The sequence below is a fragment of the Phlebotomus papatasi genome, chromosome 2, assembly GCF_024763615.1.
Source record: "Phlebotomus papatasi isolate M1 chromosome 2, Ppap_2.1, whole genome shotgun sequence".
NCBI lineage: Eukaryota > Metazoa > Arthropoda > Insecta > Diptera > Psychodidae > Phlebotomus > Phlebotomus papatasi.
The window spans coordinates 48,531,533-48,547,476 of record NC_077223.1 but is presented as its reverse complement, the minus strand read 5'-3'; the positions used below and the strand labels follow the sequence as shown (position 1 = coordinate 48,547,476).

The following is a 15,944-nucleotide window of genomic DNA, read 5'->3' as shown; positions in this document are numbered from 1 at the left end:
TCACTTTATACCAAGAAGGGGTGACTCATTCATACGACTAGAGATTCTGGATTTTTGATTTTGGATGAGTCACTCGTTGCACTATAATAAAACTATTTTTTAAATTAATAATATTTCATGAGATAGAGAAAAAACCAAAATAAAAAGAAAACGAAAGTGCAATATAATTTCTGCGTATTTCATACAAAGTCAATGTCTATTTTTAAATGAAGAATTAATGGATAATAAGAAAGTAGGATTTGAAAAATTCTTATCTATTTTTTTTGTAAACATTATTCCGTTTTATTCCCAAAGAAATTAATAGAATGATAAAATGAAAAACCAAAAATGTGTATATATAGAGACTGACAAAAAAAAATTGGAAGAAGAGCAAAAAGAAGGAATTATGAGGAATGTGAAGCAATTCACATTGTATTGTGGGTGTGCAATAAATCAATGCAGTATTTTTAATAATATTAAAATATCCTCTATTTGATATTAATGAAACAACTTATGTAAATTGTCTGTGGCAAAATTGCATTGATGTGCCATAAGCCCTAAAGAAAAAAATCCAATAATCAAATTCAGAGTTGAATCAAAAACCAAAAAAAAAGATCTTCATTGTAGTGGGAATATGAAGAAATGTGAATGTCTGAGGAATACCAATCAATAAAATCTAATTGAAAATACGCAAGTGAAATACTAATTGATGAATGATGGACAGGAAGTAGGTTGCATAATAGTGAGAAATAATTTATTGTTAGTAGTAAGAAAATTTGCTATTTATTTAGCTACATTATGTACGTGTCATCTCAATTGAGAGACAGACGATAAATAATATGCATTGATATATTAGATGATAAATTAATGGACCACAGGAAGAAAGTCATTGAAAATTTATCTCTTATTGGAATTTTGTCGTAAGCTAGCGAATACAATTCTCTATAATGAAATGTATCATGAATTCAATAAAAAAAAAAGATGGAATAAAAGAGGATTTTTCACTTAAATATTTATTTGCTTAAATTCTCTCGAAGTACATATTTTTCTCTTTTCCTAAAAAGGAATCGATCTATAAATCTTTAAACTTAAACTGACTAAATTCAATAACTTATGGCTAAAATATTTGTGTTTTTTTCTCTCTAATTTTTCACAAACATTTCAATTTTCACGAATAGGGTAAGTGTGCCAAATTTCGGCATAGTTGCATGCAAGCACCAAAGTCTCAAGTTTGAAATGTAATATATTTAATAGAAATTGATTTTTTTCATTCCTTCTACTTTATCGTCTTTATTTTCTCTATAATCACTCTTAATACATTTTAAAATGAATAAAAATGTAGACATAGCTTTGGTGCCCTATTTCGGCCACCTTTATTCTCATAGTTCCTTGCCATTCCGGAATTCTTCAAATGTCTTTTTCACGTCATCTCGTTTCTCGAAGCGACATTTCTGTTATTCTTTTGCATTGTATATTCTCTGGAGTATGTAAAAACTAAAAATTCATGAAAATTCGAGGAACAAAAAAGGTGGCCGGAATTGCAAGCTGGCCGGTATTTAACACACTTACCCTATATATATTTTTTTTAATTTTTAATTGAGGCTCTCAAGTCTCATACAAGGCATCAAGTTTTCAAAAATTCAAATTATCCTAGAGCCTCAGAAATGCCAATAAAATGCTACACACGTGTAGTTATTATTTGATTGGAATTTTATAAATTCTAGATAAACTAAAAAAAAATCATTTAATTCTCAGAATATTTTCAGTACCAAATACATTTCTATACATTTGAACTTCTTATGTTTAAATGTAGAAAAAATGGTAAGTAAAAAATAAATTATCACTCTTTAGGAGGGTGTTGTTATCAAAATCACTAACACCCTATCATTTCTTATTCTGTTCTTTTGTTTTATTATGTAAGAAACTTCAATACAAAATAGTTTATCTCTGTAAATTCCGTTCATCAAAATACACTCTTTTATGAAACTGACACTTTTGCATTTAGGAGAATTTTAGAGCTTTAAGAAAAAGATAGTTCATATATATTTGAAGACATTTTTAAGGTAATCTCATTGTTTTGTTTTGTTTTTTTTATTTGCAACAGGAAGAATTAAACATTAAATATTATTATTATTTTATGGACACTTTGGGAGTCACACAGGTTGTGGGAAAAATGCAGAGAAATACCATTGAAACAACTTTAAGCCATTGATTTATCATTTAAATCACTTTGGTGAGCACATTCAAAAAATACACCCACTTTCTCACCTGTGAATTTATATAACTCTAACCCCTTAATTACCGCCATAGCTGGGATTGTATGGAGCTTGTTTCTGATAGGCATCATTGCTTACCACTTGATCGTACGATGGTGGATTCATCGTTGTGGAATTCTGAGGCATTGGCATACTTCCTCCGGCACCTGATACCGGTGGATAGGGGGCCGATTGCTGAGTCTGAGCGGGTGGATAGGGAGCTGGGTATCCGCTAGATTGCGGCTGAGGCATAGGATATACACCGGGCTGCCCGTAAGGGGCAGCAGATTGTTGTATAGTGGCCGCAGGAACAGCCACAGTCACTGGATAGGGTCCAGTGGCCGTTGTGTGAGTCGATGAGGTCACAATAACTGGAGCTGCAAGAAAATAATAAATACATAAATTATAGAAATAGGGAAAGTGTGCCAAATTTCGGCCAGCTTCTAATTTCGACCACTTTGAGTGTAATTTCAGCCATGCAAATAAATTAATTAAAATTATGTATGTAATCTTCGAATTGTTAATGAATTCATTTTGCTTTTAAATATTTATTCATTTTAATTCATTTTAACACAAAGATTGCTAAATTTCAGGTATAATTTGAATTTAAATTGCGTTGTAAAAACTTAGTGTGAAAAGAGTCTTACAAAAACTATAACAGATCAATTGTCTAGCAGATCAATAGCAGTCTAGTGATTTGTGGTGAAGTGCAAGAGGTTTTCCTTCGGTGTTTTTCATGAAAAATTAGTGATAAGCCTAGATCAGCTTATTGTAGGTGAGATTCTTAATGTGAGGTAACTCGGAATGTATGCAAATTCGATTTAGAGCTAAAGTTGGGGGACGCCATTCAGTTATTTTGAATCAAATTCGTGAAATTATACAAATTTTGCATTTAAACCAAAATATCAAAGATTTGGATGTAGTGACAGAAAAGTGATATATGTGTGAAATGTAGATCAGAATGTTATCTATAATTTTTTCATTAAATAGATCTCATTGATTACTCAGAAAACGAGATATTCGAGGTTATTTGTTTCTGAACTCGTTTTTTCGACCAGAGCGCCCCAAGTGTTCATTTGATGAACTTCAACTATATCAAAGAATTGTTGTATTTTGTGAGACTTTCCATTTGAAACCCTATTTTAAGTGTCTTGGTTGAGTAGGAGCAGTAAAATTGGCATCTGGGTGGTTTCAAAGCATTATTATAGGAAAAGTCAATTTTTTTCACATATAAACAGCAAAATCGGAGAGATAGTGTTATCTGATCGAAAAATGATGTATGGACGAAATGTAGAGATAAATGTCCTCTACAATTATTTCGAAGTAATTATCAAAATCGGTTCAGAGACAGTCGAGATAATTGAGGTTATGTGATATTGAAAAAGGTTTTTCGACTGTGGCGCCCCTGGTGTTGGCCCCACGAAGTTCAAATGTTCTAGAACAGAGGTGTGCAAGAACCGTTTGAAACCGAAAAAACGTCAAATAAAGCTTGTTCGTCAATGGTCAAAACGCTACTTGAGCAAACTTATTTTGACGTTTATTCGATTTCAACGGTTCTTGCACATCTCTGTTCTAGAAAGTTATAGCATTTTATGAGATATTTCGTTTGAGTCCTCACTCATCAAAATCGGTCAAATAGAACCGGAGATATGAATTTTTTGAATTTCGTGAACTTTGACCCTTTATATATCCGGTTCTATTGAAACCACAGCGCACTTACGCCCCATTTTGGAAATGTCCTAGACTGAACTATAACACTCTAGAATTTGATTAACTTGCACAAAGGAATTTTTGAGAAAAATGAATTTGAATTTTGATGAATTTTGACGCTATCTCAGCGCCACCTGTGGTGACTTTTTGAACTTCCATCTGAAAGTGCTCATCGAGACGAAACCAAAAACCCGAAATTGAGCTCAAAATGTTAATTAGAACCGGAGATAGAGGCCGGTCAATATTAGAACTTTGACCCCTTATAGCTTGGGTCAGGGGTTATGGATCGACTTAAGTATTTTTTTTGTTTGATAGGTATAGATATATGAGATTTTGTTAGGACTATAGTAGGTGAGATTGTTAAGAATCTCACCTAATATCGCATCCAGTAATTAATCTTCATGACTTTGCTAGCATATGAATCCTTTCGTCTAAGGTTTTCATGGCCTTTTTGGGCAAATGTGGCTAAATTTCGATAATTCAGGGTTAAAAGTCCTCTTTTAATGCACACAGGTGGGTGTAGGTCTCTTGACTTAGGCTCGTGACTTCGAATAACCGAATAAAAAATGTAATGGTCTAAAATTACATGATCTAATGGACTTCTGTCTGTGGAGTTCGAGCAGTAACAAGGAGTGACAAAACCTTCGAAATTTACAGAATGCTTAATTAACTATAATACTATGCACTAAAAGTTAGTTGTACAATGTACACGTTTGTTTAGTTTAGATCGGTCCAACTCGTCCTTGAAAAGAATTATACGAGATATGTCCAAGCACACCGCAAAGTTTTTTTTTTCGATTTACATGTCATCGTTTTTTAGGTTTTACCTATTCGTTCACAATCAATTGAATGTAAAAGTATCATAGCTATTCCCTCGTTTGCTTCCACATTAACTGGAGGCAAAAGAAAATTTTTCATGTTTTGAGAAATTATTCCACACATCTTCTGTGCTTTTTTGGGATTTTGGCTTAAAAAATTAAAAGGTTTAAGAAATCATATTTATCAACCAATTTGACAAAATATATCAGTTTCAATAGATTTCAAGAATCATATAATAAAGATTCTTTGAGTTTTAATCAACCCTATAAGTTGATTAAAATAAATTAAGAATTAGTAATTATCTTTTCGAGCTTGATTAACATAACTGCGATAGAGTCGGCGAGTAGACATGTTCTCGAAAGAATATAAAGTGAAATGGGCTAGAAGAGAATCAATTGAATGCTAATATTCTGACGGGCAAAGAGTTTAATTCGATTTACTAAAAATAAATCCTGTAATGTCGTTAAGTATTTCACTTAGTAAAATAATCTGCTAAGTCCATTGCAGACCATCCGAGAGCACCTTCTCATAATGTGGATGCTCCTTCCGTACTCCCGAAGTTGTTGGCGAAGGCGGTGCATTACGATTTTATCGTCAAAATTCTATAAAACGGACAATCCGACTTTTGCACCGGAAGGAGCTTGAACTCACAGCTGTGAGTCAAGACGGGGATCTATCCGCCCAAAAGCCAACGGTCTCTTGCCGGTCTTGCCTATATTTCGCCACTGAGATCCCTCACGGTTTCATTAAGTAAAAAAAGTTAAGTTAAGATCGTAAGTTTAAGATTTTGTACACTTTGTTCTAAAAGATGGATTTTCGATGTACTTTTTGATGAGTAGTTATTTAATAAAATCAATTCAGATTGTTATACATAGCATCAAAAATTCTGCATAATCTTTCTTGCTTCACCACTAATCTAACATTACAATAATCATACTTAAATAAACTCATTTAACTTTGCAATTGTTTCATATATTATATATCAGAATATTAACTAACAGTGATATTTAGTTTTATTTTTTCCTTTACAACACTTTTTAATTAAAATAATTGAAACACATAGAATAAGAACACTTCCCACGATAATTAAACAAATCCACCATGCATCCATTTAATAAAAAATTAAATTAAAATATATCATATGAAAATCACAAACTTCACTGATTTATTCGCTTCAAAAAAAATTCAGGGAATCCCAAATTTTCAAGTGAACCTGTACTATCTAATCGGACGTTTTTTTATTATCATAATGTTTGGAAAGCTCATTACGATAAAGTGTATTTTATATCGCATCTACGCTTTAGTAAAACGTTGCTGTTATGCGAACTGTACCAGAAGTTTTTCTTTTGTAAATGTATAAAATTTTATAAAAATCAAATTTAATTACAACTGCGTCTTCTGCTGAGGGCGTAATATAGAATGACGAAGAATAGGAAGAGTATTATCAGAGATATTGAAATTCCAACCATCAACAGCCACGCCTCCATATTTTGTGTCACAGTAAAGTAGAACTAAAGAATAAGTAAAAGTACTTTTCTCTAAAGAAATTTCCTCACGACAGATAAATTTGTGACTGAAACATTTCAAAATCCTTCAATATAACGAGTTTCCCTATCTAATCTTGTAATTTATATGACATGGAGAATTTTATCAGTGATTTCACGACACTCACATCGTATTCTTTTTTTTTTGCAAGATTACAGATTTATAGAGACGTCAGTTGCGAAATTAATGAAGATTTTAGGGATGTTTGCCTGATACAGGAAACTTCCCCTAACTGTGACTCATTTAGTGATGCTATCAAAAATTGAGTCAGTTCATCAAGTACTTTCAAGTAAAAGAATTTTTGATGAACACTTGTTTCAAGTTTCTCTATATGTAATTTTCTTTGATAACAATTTGGGGGATGAATTGTTGAGCAAATACTAGAAATAGCTAATGTTTTATTTGTGTGAAATAAGAATTAACTAACGTTCACTTAGAGTTCTCCTCCTTTTATTGGCATAGTGTTGACCGACAAATAGACCAACTATTGTAAAAATAATGCAAAGAATGAAGCAACATGTTACGATAACTGGAGCTAGAACAACCCAATCCTCCATCACCAAACACGACACGAAAGAAACTAACAAGAAATCATCAAAATTGGCGCCGTATTCTTTACACGAAATATGGGGACAGGAAGAAGAGAAATTGTTCATTATTTTTTTTCCTTTAGCATTTTGCCCTTATCTTATCGTATTTAACCACATTTTAATCTCGCCTTAGAAGCAATAATGGATGAGATTGAGACACATTCTATAATTAACGTCATAACACTCATTGATGAATCATCGCAAATTTTGCTTCTTACAAATGACCGTCAAATTGATAAGATAAAATACGACTGTTAATTTTTAAGAAAGTTTGAAAAATATCTTCTATCACAGAAAGACATCGCACAATATCCTACAAATTTCCTTAAATTTTGTCCGTTAATTTACTTTCATAAAATTTCAAGTGCTATTGTGATAAAAAATATTCCACTCACTTGGATGAATAATTGCGCCACGACTGTGATACCGTCTTCCTCCTTCACAAACTCCAGAGCAAATCAGAATAATGGCTAATGTTATTAACATCCAAGCCCACCACTCCATTTTCTATGAACTATATTCAACAGCTTTGTACTAAATATTGGCAAAATTGATAAGTTTTTGAGCACCTAAGAGTAACTTGAAGAGTCGAATTCGTGAAACACTGACTGCGACTATCTACTGAATATTTGAAAGGTTGCCAGGTAATTCTGTGCCTTCAATTCATAGCTGTGCTCTCTCTGCTATCTAATCGTGTTTTTGGTTGTGATAAATAGAAAAATTCCCACACATACATTATTATCTCGATTGAAAACGAAAGATTGGCATATGGACAGGTTAGCGATCACGACATAATCGTTAAATCGAGATCTGTCGAAAAAATACTCTTAGATGGTTGTTTATGAGAATATTTCTTTCCGATGTAATTAATTTTATAAATTGATATTTATACACAAAATAAAACATTAGTATTAATGGCAACAAAAGATGAAGAAAAAGTTAGAAAAACGGTAGGAGTATTCATAAGATAAGCATAACAAGCATAATGGGTAATTAAATTGGCTAAGCGTTTTTATAAGTAATCTGTTTGTGATGTAAGGACAGAAGTAAAAACAAATTTAAAGGTATTTCGCTGAGTGCTCGATTTTATGTGCCTGATTCTGATGTAATCCCTTAAAATTCGATTTTACATTGTAGAAGCGAATGAGTAAACTCTTCCTACAAAAGTAACTCGCAGAGTATATCATCAAATATACGATATCAAGCATCCAGTGAAGAATTTTTGCAAACGCCACTCATTTTTTTATCAATGTTCATCATGCTGTATTTTATATAAATAAAATGTACAAATTATGACGTTATTGTAAACAAATTTGTTGATATTGACTTTTCATTGAAAAAACAAATCTCAGTTCAGAATATCAGCTAGTTTATAGAATTGAAAAGAAAACATAAATTTTCTCAAAATCGACTGAGAGTTTTGGAATCTAGTAGGGAAGAGCCGGTATATTTGAGATCGGTGGCAGCCAAAATCCCGAATTTTCAAAATTCTGAAAGGGATGAAATTATATGGAGGAAAATGTATAGAATAATTTCCCAAGACACAGAAAATTTCCCTTTGCCTCCAGGGGTGCAATCGTGGGAGTAGCTGTGACACTTTTAAGAATTCGGGATTTTGGCTTTCGGGATTTTGGCGTTCAGGATTTTGCCTTTCGGGATTTTGGTGTTCGAAAATTTGACCAGGACCCATTTGAGATATTTATTTTTTTTTACTTTTCGACTTTAAAGAATTCGGGAACTCAGAAAATTATTTAAAAATTTTGTATAGTGCTTACTAGATTAAACTTTAATAAAATAACTTTAATAGTGTTTTTTGTCACATTTATTTAAATAATAAAAAAATGCAAGCTCAATAATGGAAGCTCTACCTCAATTTTTAATTTTTTTATCTTCAAAATTCTTAAGAAAATGAGTTTAGTGAGGGGTCACTGAAAGCGTGAAGTAAATATTTCAAATTTTTTAAATTTTAATTTTAAAAAGGTGCAATGGAATACGGAATGCGAGCTAATGGTGTAAATAGAGGCATTTAATATTTTTTAAAGACTTACAATCATAAAATTATGTAGAGTAGAGTCAGCCCTTTTGGAAATGTAAACACTTTTGGCCACCTAAAGTAAAATCATATTGTAAGGCAATTATGAGCTTATTTAGAACAGGAAAATGGGTCTTATTTCATGACCTCTAATCTAACAAATCAGAAAACCATATTTGATTTTGTATCGACTTGATTAATTTCAAGTTATTGAAAGAAATTCTCGGCAAGGTAAACAATCATTTAAAAAAAACATGGTATTCTTAAGAAACTTGTTAATGTTAAGAGAAATTGTTTTGCATTATTTCATATTTTTGATGAAAATATTTGATGTTATTCAATTAAAGTCCATTTTTTAATAAACTAAATTTTATTGTGATATCATCCTTAATAAGATTTTCAAAGAAATTAAATGAAAATCGGATGTGGCTAAAAGAGCTTACTTTTTTCGGCTGTGTAAGTACTTTTGGCCATTTATTTTCCCATACATTTTACACGTGGCGCACCTCGCGGATTTCAGTAAAAACAATCGTGATTTTTGACTGATTTTTACATCAAATAGAAAATGTGCAAAAAGTCATTTAAAATACTCTAATAATCACATAAAATTTGTTGTAAGAATAGGACTTGTGTTGTGTATTTGTGAAAGTTTTCGAAAGCTATTTCTTCTGTTATTTTATTAAAATTCTATTGGAAACAAGTGGCCGTGCTTACACACAATGGCCAAAAGTGCTTACAAAGTGGCCAAAAGTACCGAAACATGCATAGTTGCATAAAATGCATTTTTCACTAAAATATCCAAAAAAATTGGGGAATTCTCTTGGATTATTAGGAAGAAACGGCTTTAAGGTATCTTTGTACAAAATTTTATTTTATTTAAATAAAGATTATAAAAATTACAAGCACATGAAACCTTAAAGTGGCCAAAAGTACTTACTCAACCCTATGACCTTTCAGCTTAGAAGGCTTAATTGCAGAATATTATTTAACATTCAAATACTTTACTTAAATATTTCAGTCTTGAACCATTATAATAATAATAATAATGCTGGCACAACATCCATGAAGGAACAAGGCCTTCCCGCAAGGGGATTTCTAGACATGCATTATTATTTTTTCTTGTACGGGATGAAGTTGTCAGTCCCATGCCCGTGGAATCAAGTGCAGTGAAGCTCACAGGATGCAATCCGAACATCTTTAACGCCAGAAAAATTCCTGGTGACCTAAAGGGGATTCGAACCCGGGACACTTGCATCATAGAGCGAGTGCTCTACCACTTGACCCATTGAGTGCCCAGTGTAGTGATAACTATAAACAAATTTACAATCTTGAAATATATGTTTTCTTTCGTCTTCGTGGGTATTTTTTTAGAAGACAATTGTTTGACACTATGGATTATGCTTTTTTACAGTGTTAAATCGTTAATATTGGTTAAATAAAACATTTCACTATTTTTGTAGCTTCTACGTAATATTGTTGTGACGCGAAATATTCACGAAGCAATCCCTTAGGCGACCCACCAAATTCCCTGAGAAAAATCCGGGCATTCGGCACCAAAATAACACATTTGCATTTAAGATAAAATTCATGCGAGCAACTCATACGCCAGCGGGAGACATCGAAGCAAAATTGAGCACTCAGCCAAATAGAAAAAACCTTCATAATTTCTCAAATATTGACATTTTATTTACGTATTTGAGACAACTGAACTCAGCACAATCGGAGTTATGCCAATCGCACAATAACTTTTGTTTAGTAAACATGTTTTTGACATTTCAATGAGAGTGAGTGAGATCTAGATCTAGGTATCTCGCTTACTCTCATAGGAAAATTTGAAAACAGGTTTACAAACAAAAGTTGTTGTACGTTGGGCATTATGCCCAGCGCACAATAACTTTTGTTTAGTAAATATGTTTTCAAAATTTCCTATGAGAGAGAGCGAGATGACTAGCTCTAGATCTCACTCTCTCTCATTAAAATGTCAAAAACATGTGTACTAAACAAAAGTTATTGTGCGTTGGGCATTATGACCAGTGCACAATAACCTTTGTTTGTAAACATGTTTTCAAAATTTCCCATGAGAATGAGTGAGATGACTAGATCTAGATCTCACTCACTCATATTGAAATGTCAAAAACATGTTTACAAAACAAAAGTTATTCTGCGGTGGGCATTATAGTCGGCTAAGTACCTTAAAAGAGTAAAAATGAGTTTGCCTGTCTTCAAGGCGTAAAATTCTTACGAAGCTACGAATTTATTTTCAACCGTTTTCCTCTGGAGGTTGGCCACTAGCACTTTATTAGACCGCGCTGGGTGCAAATTTTTGCTTCCTTATCAGCGTTGGTAATATTTTTTTCATAAGATGTTTCCAAGACCGTGAACTCAAAAGCAATTACTAAAAAAAAAACTGTAGACCTGATCCAACCAACATAACATTCAAACTAACGATTTGACGGAGTTTCCGCGAGGCGGCGCTCCACGACGGACGAGGACTCAGGACCAGGACGGACGAACACGAGCGACAGACAGACAGACTTGGACTGGACGACTAAGAGTGAGGACGAGAATAAAGAAAGCACAAAAGCAATTTTGAGTGTTTAATTTTAAAAAAAATGGAGTCTACAAAACAATATAAGTATTTTTGGAAATTGATTATTCGTCGGACGTTGGACCTAATAAATAGAAAGAAATTCCAAAAGAATATAGAGACAAAATCACTGTTGCACCGTGCTGGTCTCCAGCTATTTGCTATATAGTAAATTTTCAAGGTCAAAAATGACGAATTTTTATTTTCTCATAATGAAAATTAATTTTAATTATTTTTTATACTTCCAATTTTTTTTATGCAAAACCGTTTTGGGAAAAGAAACTACAATATTCAAACATAATATGGTTCATTAGAGTGAAAATTATCATTAATTGGTATCGTTAGAAAAATTACTTAAATTTTTGGGCTATTCTTTGTCCCTGTCGTTCCTAGAGCCAAAAAATACATCAAATTAGACTTTGTTGAATTTTCTAAGGATAGATTTAAGACCTTTCACTGATCTTGCTTATCGGTTTCATATTTATTGTTGATTTTCGGTCCGCGAAAACTGTCTCGTCGTTAAAGGGTTAAGCACCCAGCCTAGGAATCTTGCAAAAAAAAACATATCCGAAAATCATTGAAATGGCTAGGGTAAATTTTTTGCAATGTTAAAAAACCTCTTTTTTTCAAGAAATCATGTTTTTGGAGGGGATGAAAGGGGTTGGGTGTGATTCGGGTAAGTTAGTTCGCTAGAAAATGTTGACTTGTGGGGAGGGGGGGGGGGGTCGCGGAAAACCGGAAGTCAGTATCTCTTACCGTTTAGCGGCCAGGATGGAGAGGAGTTGAAAAAAAATTTGGATTGTGAAAACTGCTCTCTCTTGGAGTTCGAGCAGTTAAAATGTTTTAAATACATTTAACATGTGAATCGCTTTTTTGTGTGTTGATTGTTGATTTTTGTAAAAATAACAAAACAATATTCAATTCTGTTTATGTTTACATAAAATGAAAAAGTAAAAGTTTTAAATTATCCGAGGTTGTAAGGAAAGTGTGTTAGCGATGCGTCAGTACCAGACGTCTGGGAAGTCTGGGAATATCGCGAATTAGTCACAAAAGAGCTCAAAAATTCCATCTATGCTGAGTTTTTGAGATCAAAAAGAGGAAAGAAGTAAATCACATCACAATTTCTTGGGAATACTCACATCCGTAGAATGTTCTCTGTTGGTGCCTTAACTTGTAGGCACGGAGGCAAATATATACAAGGAAACAAATCAAAGGGATGAAAAGAAGGATTAATCCAGCAATGAGGAATGCAGTGAAGGGAGACATTGTGACTGTCTCAGGTGGAAACTCTATAACACTACTCAATAGATAGTCTTTCACAAAGTATTATGGACAATTTTTCAAGCTCAGTTATCGAACCCTGTGATAACACTATCTCTCTCAAACGAGGAACGATGAATGCAATCTGATATATATATTTTTTTGTGACTTAGTACTTACATGAAAATACAGCTCCAGCATTGCGCTTCTTCCGGCAGCACACTCCACAAATAGTGCACAGCAAGAAGATTACGAAGCACACCACAATCGGAATAAAAATATCCATCCTGAAAAGATGGAATATATTTTTTATTAAGCACGGTTTTTCTTTTTTAAATAGGAATTTTATTAATTTACGGGAAGGAACTATCGTCACTGTCGTCATGATGATCGTGGTCAAGTTTAAAGTGGTCATCATCGAAAGAATCAAAGGTATCCTCGTGGGAATGGTAAGGATGATAGAAGTCATCATCAAAGCCCGAAGAGAACCCCATTGCACAGAAAATAAATCTCGACAGTATCGCAAGCGAAGAAGTACTAAATCTGTGCTTGAGAGTGATACGAAGAGGATGCCAATGTTGATCTTATGCGGGGCAATTCAGGCCATTAAATTAAATTCCCCACTACGTCATCGGACCAAGACATGAATCACGAAATAACAAATACCTTCTCCCGAATTACCACCTGTTTTTATTTTTGTAATTGTGTGTGGCAGTGGCAGCCAAAATCAAGAATCAAGGTGAACTAACCTGACAAAGGCTGGAGATGCTGTGAGTATTGTTCCTCTGAGATTCACACAAAAATATCTAATCAGGGGCGTTGAATTAGAGATTCAATTGATTGTTGGAATTGCTGAAGAGAAACTGCACTGCAAATCCAGCCACTAAACTAATTATGCCGACTTTATCATCATTTCTCGGAATTCCTATAATCTCCTTCTTCTTTTTCTTCCCGTCTTTTTCAGACTCACAGCGACACTCATAATAGTATGAAGTTAGCAGCAAATTTATTTTCAAATAAAACGAATTGTAGAGTTAACCCATTAGGCTCATCAATTGTATTAGCTTAACATTTTATAAGAAGACGGATGTTATGCAATTGCAAAATGACCAAAAACCAACAAATCAGGCATTTAGAGTGGTCGAACCGCGATGTCTTCGATTAACAAAATTGTTGTTTTTATTCAATTTTTTACAACATCAAGACCATTTTTTTGGTAATTTTTAGTAGAGGAACTCCAATTTTAAATCCTGAAGGAGTGATTTTACCGGTTTTACAAAGTTTTTTGTGATTATCAAAATTGAAGCACAACCTAGGGTAAATGACCTAATTTAAAACCATTTCCAGACGCTTCAACTTTGACAGAAGGTTCAACACATTAATATTAACACTTAAAAACCCGAGCCAAAAAATCACGTAAAATACCAAATTGGCATAAAATGCCAGCGCTGATATTATCAACAAAAAAGCATTTTTTCAATAGTTTTTCGATCCATAAGAATTTTACAACAGTTCTATGACTCACAAATTAATTTTCCATTAAATATTTTCTCATTATCTTGTCATTTTTATATAAATTTTCTGCAAATTGAAAAAAATGCCAAGGTGAATTTTTACAGATTTTTGTAGTAAAAAAGCAATTTCTATTGCTTTTCCTTTCTCCTAGCATTTTGACAAGAATTTTACGACTCATATCAATATATTTTCTTGTAAAAGTTACAAATTCTCATAGACGCTTTTTTTTTTAAAGAAAATTATATATGAAATTCCAACAGGAATTCCAAAAAGAAAAACAAAGCGTAAAGCGAAGTTTCACATTATTTTTCTCCACAATATCACTTAACAGCAATTCTAGGTCTGACTTTATTTATTTTTTAATCAATCTTTTAACATTTTTAAGTATTTTTTGCGATTTTTTAGAATCATGACACAAATTCAAAAAATGTTAGCATTTTTTAGGTTATGTAATATAAACCATTCATATGTCCATTTCGGATGCCAACTCTATATAAAAACATACATACATTTTACGCCAATTTCGTATTCTACGCTCATTTTTTGGGTTTTTCCAAATTTTTTAAATAATAGAAACGTTATGAATTTTTTTCCACAAAACGAAAGCTAATTAAATTCTCTATACATAAGTGTTATCACTTTAGTGTAATATTGAATAGAATTCCTACTATAAAGCTACAAACTTAAAATTGGAATAAAATGCCACTTTGGATTTTTAAGTGTTAAGTTCAATTTTTTTCTGCAGAGAATTACATATGCTTCTTGATTCTTTCTAGAATGTGACTGTTTAATGAAAGTTCTTTAAATATAATTTGAAAACTTTTTAAATACAAGAAAAATACGCGAGCGTAAAATGCTTCTATTGGAAACAAATGAACCCAAATGGAGACAAGGGAAAGTTTCTAATTGGAGATAAACAGTGTAAGTGAAACCGCGACGATAGACTTCCAAAACCTTGTTGAGTTGCTCCTGAGTGCAGAATTTGTTCTTATTCCTTGTCTTTTCTCCTTTCCCATCTACAACAATAAGAAAATCTCCCCAAAAAAATCATATTTCCGGGTTTTCCTATTGAAGCATTTGCAGACACTTCAGAGAAACCATTTTTCCAAAAAACTCAAGGAATATTTTAATTTTTTAAATGCTTGAACTCTACGAGAAAGCAGTTCCCACAATACAATTTTTTTTTAGCTTTTCACCTGGATACTACACTGAGGGAAATCCGAAAAAGTTAAAATAACATTCCGGAAATGTTAATTTTATTCTGCAGTATTGATCCAAAATCGATGTAAATATTACACTTTTTAGGTGTATTGGTGGTTAAAGTTACCCTTTTTCATGTTAATTTTACCCTTAAAAAGGTGTAAAATTAACATTAAAAAATGTTGATATATTTTTACACCTAAAAAGTGTTAAAGTTATGAGGAAAAAAAGTTAATCGCACCCTCTTTTTTTTCTCAGTGTAGTTCCATGTTTTGACCATTATGGGATCCACCCGGTGCGCCCTGTTGAATTCCGGTCTTCGTCTCCCTCCCCGTTACAAATAAAAATTCTTTAGTTAACTATCTTTACCAGAAAATTCCAGTAATTTTTGAACAAAAAGTACTAACCAATTGGAATTGGCATTGCTTCGCGAGTGTTAAGGTTAGCAGAAT

The 15,944-nt window shown here is 32.7% G+C and overlaps 1 protein-coding gene across 3 annotated transcripts; it reads right to left on the bottom strand.

Annotated features, from left to right (window-relative positions):
• Positions 1 to 976: 976 nt before the first annotated feature.
• Positions 977 to 13,756, bottom strand: LOC129801426 (protein shisa-5). Of its 3 annotated transcripts, none has more exons than XM_055846445.1 (3): positions 13,135 to 13,756; positions 12,958 to 13,064; positions 977 to 2,611 (listed from the first exon to the last, which is right to left on the bottom strand). In XM_055846445.1, exons 1-3 carry the CDS (start codon positions 13,269 to 13,271, stop codon positions 2,274 to 2,276), a joined length of 582 nt encoding a protein of 193 aa, XP_055702420.1. In that variant the 5' UTR covers positions 13,272 to 13,756; the 3' UTR covers positions 977 to 2,273. The 3 variants fall into 3 exon arrangements, with proteins under 3 accessions (XP_055702420.1, XP_055702422.1, XP_055702421.1); XM_055846447.1 differs by having other exon boundaries at positions 13,527 to 13,603; XM_055846446.1 differs by lacking the exons at positions 12,958 to 13,064; positions 13,135 to 13,756 and adding an exon at positions 6,736 to 6,888.
• Positions 13,757 to 15,944: the final 2,188 nt, after the last annotated feature.